An 8,916-nucleotide genomic window follows, 5' to 3' on the forward strand; every position below is an offset into this window, starting at 1 on the left:
TGTACGTGTGTATGTGTGTTTGCATGCGAGTGCATGCCTGCTCCCTGTGACATGCCTGCTCCCTGTGACTGCTGACAGCTTCCAGCATGTGTGTGTATGTGTGTGTGCATGCCTGTGTGTGCATTTGTATATGCCTGTGTGGGTATGTGTGTATGCTTGCATGTGTACTTGCTTCCTGTGAGTGTCTGCCGGCAGCTTCCGGTATGTGTGTGTGTGTGTGTGTGTGTATGCGCGTGCATGCCTGTGTGTGTTTGTATGTGTGCATCTGTATGTGCGTGTGTGTGCATGCGCATGCCTGTGTGTGCATTTGTATGTGCCTGGGTGTGTGCGTGTGCTTGCATGTGTACTTGCTTCCTGTGAGTGTCTGCCGGCAGCTTCCGGTGTGTGTGTGTGTGCGTGTGCATGCATGCCTGTGTGTGTGTCTGTATGTGCCTGTATGTGCATGCGTGCTCCCTATGAGTATCTGCCTGTGTGCATCACATGTGTGCATTGCAGCAGTGGGAGAGTAGGCCAGTACCTGAGCCCAGACCGGGGCAGCATGCCTTGCCCCCTGTGCCACAACCCCAAGGACTGTGCCTTATAAGGCCGTTGGCCAGGCCTGGGTGAATGATCAGCAGTGGGCAGAGCCCTGGGAGCCAGGCTTCCTGGCTGTACCGTATCTTGCACTGGGTGAAACAGTCTTCTTCTTCCTGCTCCCTCCTGCACCTTCCCAGAGAAAGAAGTTGCGTTACTCAGACCTGGACTTTGAAGTAAGTGCTGTGCACGTGTGTCTGTCCCTGAAGGGCTGGGCCACCACCCCTTAAAGGGGTGCGGGTCCCCTTGCAGAACCTGACCCTGAGATCCCAAGGCTGTGTGGAATCTTTCTGCCCCAGTCATGGCCCTGGGGTGAAGAGAGGGGAGCTCTTAGGCTCTGTCCTTTGACCTGGGTGGGACTGGGGAGGAGAGGGGGGACCTTCTCTGACACCCTGTGGATCCAGAAGGTGATGCATACCCGGAAACGGCACTCGGAACTGTACCATGAGCTCAACCAGAAGTTCCACACGTTCGACCGCTACCGCAGCCAGTCTACGGCCAAGGTGAGGGCTCCCCTGGCCGCCCACCTGGCGCACGAGCCTGACTCGGGACCTATGGTAGAGGGCATAGCAGTGGACAGTGTCCTCGGACGGGCCGTGTCCAGTGTGAGTTCCCTGACCGGACTCTTGAGACACTTGTTCTCCGCCCCTCACCCACTCTTCCTTACCAGGCCAGCCTCATACCGCCTCCCCGGGACCAGTCCCCAGTGTGAATGCTGTCCTGGGATTGGGTGGTGTGGAAAGCTATCATCAGTAAGCATGGGGTGGGGGGGTGGGAGGCAGGTGAGGAGCTGGCCCCGCCGGCACTGTCCCCATTAATTGCCATCCGGGCGGCCCCGTGTGCAGAGTAGAACCATGGGGAGGACTTCCAAGCCCGTCTTCTGCTCAACTGTCTGTGCTGCTCAGGGCCTTCCTGCTGGGCCGCCTCAGTCTGTCCCTCTGCACGATGGGTGAGTGGGTATTGGCCCTTCCCAAACAGGAGAAACCCAGCCCGGGGGAGCGTCCTGGCCTGTCCCAGCAGCGGCGTCATCAGGGCTGGAGCACCTTCAAGTCTATGACCCTGGGCTCACTTCCCACCAAGCCCCGGGAGCGGCTGGCCCTGCACCGGGCAGCAGCCTGGGAGGCCACCGAGCCGCCGGACGGTGACTTCCAGACAGAGGTGTGAATGCCACAATGGACTGCGCGCTGCGTATAAATATATATATCTCTCTATTTTCACACGCCACTTTGGAACAGCCCAGGAGCCAGCGCCCCCTCCCCTCTCCCGAGGGCTGGGCAGGGAGGCGCCGTGGACTCGGCTGGGCTGGGGGTGCCACTCGAAGTGTGGCCTGGGGGCCAGGCCCCGCCCCCCTGTATCTCAAAGGCCCCTCAGCCACTGGAGCCTCATCTTCGCCCCAGCCTGTTTATCCCTTCCCGGGCTGGGGAGGGGGGAGGGACCTTTGTTGGGAATAAATTTCAGTCTCTGGATTTTGTGGCTGAGCTGCTTGCTTCCCCAACCCTGGGCTCTGGGACCCCCACGTTGGCCCTTTGTGCCCCTGGCACACCTCACCTAGTCTCCTCAGACCATGTGACTAAGCCGGCTCTGACTGGAAGGGGGAGAGCTGTGCTCCGACCCTGTCTGCCCAGTTCCCTGGGGGGGCCGAGGGTCTGGGGGAGCAGACTGGGTAGGTGGGACAGGCCTCTTGCAGCCGGCCTGCCTTTCCTAGTGGCTGCAGGCTGCCTGGCCTGGAATGAAGGCAGAGTGTGCGGGTTGGCGCCCAGCATGCACTGTCCCTTTGGGCTGTTGGTACTGGGCAGCAGGCCTCTTGTCCAGGAGCCACACACATGGAACCCCTGTCCCGCCCAGAGCGGAGAGAGGAAACCTGGGCTTGGTACCTGCTGGCCTCTCTCCTTTCTCTCACCCTCTTCCTGTTGGGATCGGTATTGGAAGTCGGAGCACAGCTCCTTACTGTCTGACCTTCCTGGCAGCTCTATCAGACCTCAGGGCCTGCACGGAAGGGTGGGTGTGGGCTGGGGCAGCTCTGGTGGGAGAGCTGGTTGGCTTGGTGCCGGAAGCCTGGGCAGGGGACACACTGCTGAGTGAATGTATGGAGGCTTGCTGGGTTCTGGGGCCCTGGGAAGAGGAGGTGGAGCAGTGCCTGCGGAGCCGACCTGCCCTGTGCACTGGGGCTCTGCTGCTGCTGCTGGCCTGGCTACTTACCATGGGACCTCTGTGCCCTCCCCAAGGACTCTGGGGAGCCTTTAGAGAGCTGACAATCAGTTGGAGGGGGCAGGGCCAACTTGTCAGAGGGAGGGGACAGTGCTGGTGGGGCCCATCAGAAGGCCACAGCCCCTACGTGCCTAGCTTTCCTCTGTCTCCTGCTCTGTCTGTGGGACCCTGCCAGCGGGGGGTGGGCTCGGGCAGAGTCCTCTCAGCTCTGTGCGCCTGGCCCTGGGTTCCCCAGTCCCTTGGCTGTGTGGCATCCACAGCACTTGTCAGTACCAGCTGCCTCATGTGATCCTCAAAGGAAGGAAGTACCATGCCCACCCTCCTACGGATGAGGACTACAAGGCATGGGAAGGGGCCGTGACTCTCAAACTCCCTCGGTGTGGGCATGAGTGGTAGAATTTCGGTAACGGCCAGCTGAGGAGAGGGGCGGGGCCTTGGTTCCACCAGGAGTGCCAGCTGCAGCCTGGGCTACAGTGGGCCTGCTGAGAGGCAGGGTCAGTGTCCCCTCCCAGCCACTCTCACATCAGCCTCATTCTGCCAGGCAGGTGCCCTCAATGTGGGCTGGGCATCAGGCACCCTGCCCCCAACTCACGTCAACTTTGAGCCCAGAGAGCAGGACTCCTGAATTCCGATTTGAGACACCCCCCCAAAGGAAGGGGCCTGCTGGAGCTCGGGGTGCGGGGTTCACTGGTTGGCAGCACCGTCAGGAAGGGGGCAGGTCTCCAAAAGAAGTGGATGGTGGGCTGATTGAAGCAAAGCACCCCTGTCCTTGACCTTGACCTTGCAGCCCTGCTCCAAATCCTGAGCCAGGCCTCTCTATGCTGCTTCTGCCCTCCCAACCCTCCAGTGCCCTCTGTCTCCTCTCCGCAGCCCCCCACCCCCACCCCCAGCAGCAGCCTCAGGAGCTCTCTGCATTTCCCACCGTGCTAAGTCTCTCACTATGCATCTGCCTGTGAGGAGGGACTGTGGTCTTCGCCTTGCCTTGCGGATTCTCTTCAAGCAGGAGCCCCAGTTGGTAGCAGGGCCTTCAACTGCTCCTGTGGTCAGAGACAGGGAGAGGGTGGGTGATGGGGGGACAGGGTGCTCTTGCTGGGAGTGAGGAGCTGGGCTCCTCCTTGGCACTCTGTCCTTGCAGCTCCAAGGCACTGACTTGCTGTGTGACCAGGACAGGTCCCTGGGCCCTGTCTGACTTTGATTTCCTGGCCTTCACCATGCATGGGGCTGGTGTCCTTCCCACAGAGGCCGACACCGCGCGTTTGTCACTTCATCCCGGGACTCCCGTCTCACTGCACTGCCCTGCCTTTCCTCTCTGCCTGCGGCCCACAGCCTCCAGCCCACCCCTTCATGGATGAGACCACAGTGGGAACGCCTCCAAATGCCACCACCTTGCTCAGGAGCTTCCTGAGTTAAGAGTTGGGGCTGCTCATTGCAAGGTTGTAGGTTTTAACCCACTAGTGGCTTCATGGGAGAAAGATGAGGCTGCCCACACCTGTACAGACTGACGATCTCAGAAACCCTAAGGAACAGTTCTGCCCTGTCCTGCAGGGTCACCGTGGCTCAGAATGGATTCGACGGCAGTCATTTGGGAGTTGGGGCCTTGCTGACTTTCAGATCATGTCTGGGTACATGCCATTCCCTCCACCTGGAACCCCCTCCCTGCCGACTCGCCATCCAGCCTTCCAGATGCAGCTGAGCTGCCCTGTGTAACCTACCCTGCCCAGCGATTGGTCCTCAGCTCCCACGTTCCCTGCCACACTGATTACACGGACTTGCTCATACCTTTGCTCACCTGGTGCTCACCTGGCTCAGGTCAGCGCTCAATCCAGGGCCCACAGTGTCAGTGGGTCTCAACGGAGCGTGTGGGTGGAAGGCGTGGATTGTTCCATGTCTGAAAAGCAGGCATGATGATAATCACCTCCCAGGCTGCCAGGCCTCCTGGTGTCATGGCGGTCAGGTGCTCCACTGTGAACCAGAAGGGCCGGGATTCAAACGCAGCAGCCGCCCCAGGGGAGAAAAATACAGCTCTGGGACCCCCTTTAGGCCAGGGAGACTCTGTCCTGTGGGGTCACGGTGAGTGGGAGGCTTTCTTGCAGGATACAGGGTGCATCCCTCGATTTAGGGGAGCATTTTGTGGTGGTAACTACCCCTCTTCCAGCTCCGTCGTCTTGGCTATCGCCATCCTCACTCAGCACTAATGGAAGTCTGTCTTGGACGCTGTCCAGGGTGCTGAAAGCGAGCTGCCACCCTCGGGAGTCCTTCCTAAGGGGCTCAGCCAAGCCGCAGCCTTTCCTTCCCTTCCCTCAGCAGTGGGCTCCTGGGTCAGCAGGTTGCCCCTCCCTTCATGGGACCAGATCCTCATCTGGGAACGGCTGGTAAAAACAGAAAGCTCACTACAGATGTCATTTAAAATGTCCTCTGGACCTTTTTCTTTTTTGTTGTTCTTAAGTAAAGCAACAGGTGAAATTCATTTTAATAGATTGAACCCAATAGATCAAAAATGGTATTTCAGCATGTAATCAATATCAACATCACCACTGAGGTGTTTTACACTACCCTCACTCCCCACCCTAACGTGGGCTCTGCTGTGTGTGGCCACCTCCCCGCCCACCCCCACCCCCAGTCTGGTGGCCGCCATATTAGAGGGCATGTTTCCAGGCGGACAAAGGCAGTGACCTTGGGCAAGTCAATTCCGTGTCCCCTGAAATAAAGGGGAAAGAGCAGAGCAGACCCTGCCCTGCCAGCTACCCCGAGGGCCATGGTGGCAGGAAAGCCCGGGCAGTGTTGGCAAGAAGAAGGTCCCGAGTGAAGTGTTTCCTGAGCCAGGGGAAGCAGGCAGTGGGAGCTTCCTGAAGGCTCTCAAGGGAGACATCTGGACTGCTATTGGCCCTCCTTCCAGCCAGCCTGGGGGAAGGGTCCCCACCCGGCACCCGTCTCTCTCCCCCACCTGCAGCCCAGACCCAGGAGAAGGAGGCAGGTTATGACTGGCACTTCAGTAGAGACATTAAAGTGCAATTGGGTTTGATTCGCTTCCATTAGGCACCAATTAAAGGAAATTAGGTGTCCTGGGCAGCTTGCGGGAGGGCCCGGTGGAAGGAGTAGCTGCCTCCTGTCTTTCTGGACACATTTCCCGCCAGGCTTCCTGGTGCCACCCTGGAAGCTCCTGGGGCCCTATAGTCGTCGAAGGTCCTAACTCCAGAACTCCTTATTTTCCTCCCTTCACTCCTGCAAGACCACCTGCCCCGGGAAGACCCTCCCTCCCCCGAATCCTCATCCTCTCAGACCATCAAAACACATGGTGCGTGGCCAGGGTTGAGGAGACACTAGGGCCCGCTGTCTGAGAAGGAGCGCACAGCCCACCCATCGCTGAAGCATCCTCTTTGCTGTGGTCAGCCCAGAGTCACTCATGAAAAGACAGAGTGGGTGGGGGCAAGGGAGCATGACCCTGAGGCTATGGCTTCTCTACTGACCTCTCAGTTTTAAAATGGGGTGGGGCGTGGGGAGGGTGGAGCTAGAAGCCTGTGGAGGCTGCGTTCAGCTCTGATATTTTAGAGACAACATGCTTAGTGAGGCTGTGTATGAGGTTGGGTACAGGCAGTGAGGCAGAAATACTGTAATTTCGCCAAAGGAGGAACAAAGATGGATGAAGGAAGGCTTACTTGAGGAGGTGGCTAGAATGGAAGCAGAATGTGGAGGCCAAACTGCCCCAGACAAGGTTTGGAGGCAAAAACACACCTACCACAGTGAGCATTCAAGAGGAAGAACATCTCTAGGTGGGAGAAAGACATTGGGGCCGGATTGCAAAGGGCCTTTGGACACCTGGGCAAGGCGTTTGGGTTTCATTCTGAGTATTGCACAGGAAGTCTTTGTGCCAAGAGCAATACTGTGCACAAGGAGCGGAATCCCCTCTGGAGGCTGCGGCAGAAAGCCGGATGAGATGACTCCTCTAAGTCTGACCCTACATCAAGTGGGCATGGCACGGAGGAAACAAGCTTCTGGAGACGTGCAAAGGTAGAATTGATAAGACTGGATGGATCCAGGAACTGGGGAGGGCCAGGTGGCATCGAACATGATGGCCTGGCTTCTGGTTCGGATAACTGGCTGGAGCAGCATGTCTTTGCTGAGATGTGGGAACAGGTCTTGGGGGGGGGGGGGCGGAGGGTTTAGGTTGCATTGGCTCGAGAAGCAAGTCCAGTGACACTAGTATGTGCATGTATATGCAAAGAGATTTGTATGAAGAATTGGTTCACGCTGTTCTAGAAGTAAATTCACTTCAGTTTGAGTCAGTAGATCAGATGGAAGCTGGAGGCTTGTCTTAAAGTGTGCAGCTGCAGAAGCTGATGAACAGGAAGCCGGAGGGACACAGGCTGGTGGATACAGAGGTATATGAATCCAAGGTCAGCCAAATGAATCTGAGGTCAGCAATCTGCTGATGGCTCCTGAGATCCGCAGAACAGGATTTTGACGAAACAGATGCAGGTCCAGATGCCGGAGAAGGTGAAGGGGCAAGAACACTCACCTCAGCTCTGGGTCTCTCTCTTTTATACAAAAGGCCACACCCACAAGTAGGCGTCATCAGGCTATGATGTGATTGATAGGTTAGGCTCCCGCCTCCTACCTTCACCCGGGAATGTCTAGTTGGCATAAACTTTAACCCTCACAGGAGGGGAAATGATTCCCTGGCTATAATGGTGTTCATTTCCTCGGGCTGCCACAGCAATAACAAAAACTTGGTGGTTTCAGACAGTGGAGGCTGGCTCTTTGAAATCAAGGCTGAGGCAGGGAAGAATCCTTCCATATTTCCTTGCCCCCTCTCGGGCTTTGGTTTTGCTGGAAATCTTGGTTTGCTTTGGCTGGTGGCAACATAACTCCAGTCTCTGCCCTTGGCTTCACAAGACCTTCCTGTGTGTGTCTTCTGTATCTCCCCATCCAAGTCTTACAGAGACACCACACCTTGGACTTGGGACCCACGTTAGTCCAGTGAAGGAGCCCTGTTGGTCCAGTGGGTAAGCCCCTGATGCTAACGGAAAGGTCAGTTCCAATCGGCTTACGTAAGATTCCCCCCCAAACCAAACTGCCATCGCGTCAATTCTGCATGGCTGGTAGTTTTGAACTGTTGACCTTGCAGTTAGTATGGCAATGCTTAAGCGTCTATGCCACCAGAAAAGAAACCAGACTCACTGCCATTGAGTCCACGCTGACTCATAGCGCCCCCCTTGTGGGTTTCTGAGATTGCAGCTGTTCATGGGGGCAGAAAGCCCAGTCTTTCTTCTACAGAGCTGCTGGTGGTTTTGAACTGCTGACCAGTATGCCCCCAGGGCTCCTCTGTGAAGATGACAGTCTCAAAGACCCCCTGGGCTGGTTCTTCTCTGTCCTCCAGGGTCGCCAGGCGTCAGAGTTGCCTCAGCAGCCAGGTCTTTGTTGTTGTTGTTGTTTTCCTCCAGCACGACCTTCTCCAAACTTGATTACATCTGCAAGCACCTGTATCCCCAAAAGTCACAATTGTGGGTGCTAGGGTCAGGACTTAAAATAGACCCCCCTTTTTAGCCCCCACCTCCACCCGTGGGGCCAAGAGTACATATCCAACCACTACAAGTATCCACGCTGTGCCAAGAGGTGTGCTGGGGGCTAAGACTAAAACGGCAAGCTACATGGCGTCTGCTCCCGCAGGTGCTGTGGTGGAGGAGACCAGTTTGATGTCAGTAAGCTTATGGATGGATGCCTAGTTCACACTGGGGAGAACAAAGCAATCCACCCCAGGCTGGGGCAGCAGGAGGAAGGGGCACTTCACCTCCACTCTGAGGGAAGGCAGGTGTGAACGAGGCCAAGTCAGTGGCAAGAACAAATGGGAGCTATATTTTCAAAGGTCTTGGGGTGGGGAAGAGCATGGAATGTTCCAGAAATGGAAAGGTGGGTGTGGCTGGACAGAGGAAAGGGAGAGGCCAAAGGGGACCAGGTTCTGGTTTGGGACTCTGAGACCAGTGGAAAGCCAAGGAAGTGCTTGGAGTGGAGGCCTGACGTGATCAGATTTCTTCATTCTCGGGGTGGTTCTAGCTGCTAGGTGTGTGTGTGTGTGTGTGTGTGTGTGTGTGTGTGTGTGTGTGTGTGTTCCTGTGCCTGCTGATGCAGACAGCAGTA

At 57.0% G+C, this 8,916-nt stretch overlaps 1 protein-coding gene across 4 annotated transcripts in view; it reads left to right on the top strand.

The window, feature by feature from the left end:
* ADGRB2 (adhesion G protein-coupled receptor B2) overlaps nt 1-2,039 on the top strand; it is a 44,650-nt gene extending 42,611 nt beyond the window's left edge. For 2 of the 4 annotated variants that reach the window (XM_030887946.2, XM_045299021.1), the window contains 3 exons: nt 714-749; nt 978-1,076; nt 1,552-2,039. In XM_030887946.2, the coding sequence (XP_030743806.1) occupies nt 714-749; nt 978-1,076; nt 1,552-1,737 (321 nt within the window). In that variant the 3' untranslated portion in view covers nt 1,738-2,039. The remainder of the gene's footprint in view (nt 1-713; nt 750-977; nt 1,077-1,551) is intronic. The other 2 variants (XM_045299020.1, XM_045299022.1) reach the window with 1 other exon arrangement.
* Nucleotides 2,040-8,916: the final 6,877 nt, after the last annotated feature.

Source organism: Echinops telfairi, unplaced genomic scaffold (genome assembly GCF_000313985.2).
Source record: "Echinops telfairi isolate 266 unplaced genomic scaffold, ASM31398v2 ScPeMD7_7457;HRSCAF=8495, whole genome shotgun sequence".
Lineage (NCBI taxonomy): Eukaryota > Metazoa > Chordata > Mammalia > Afrosoricida > Tenrecidae > Echinops > Echinops telfairi.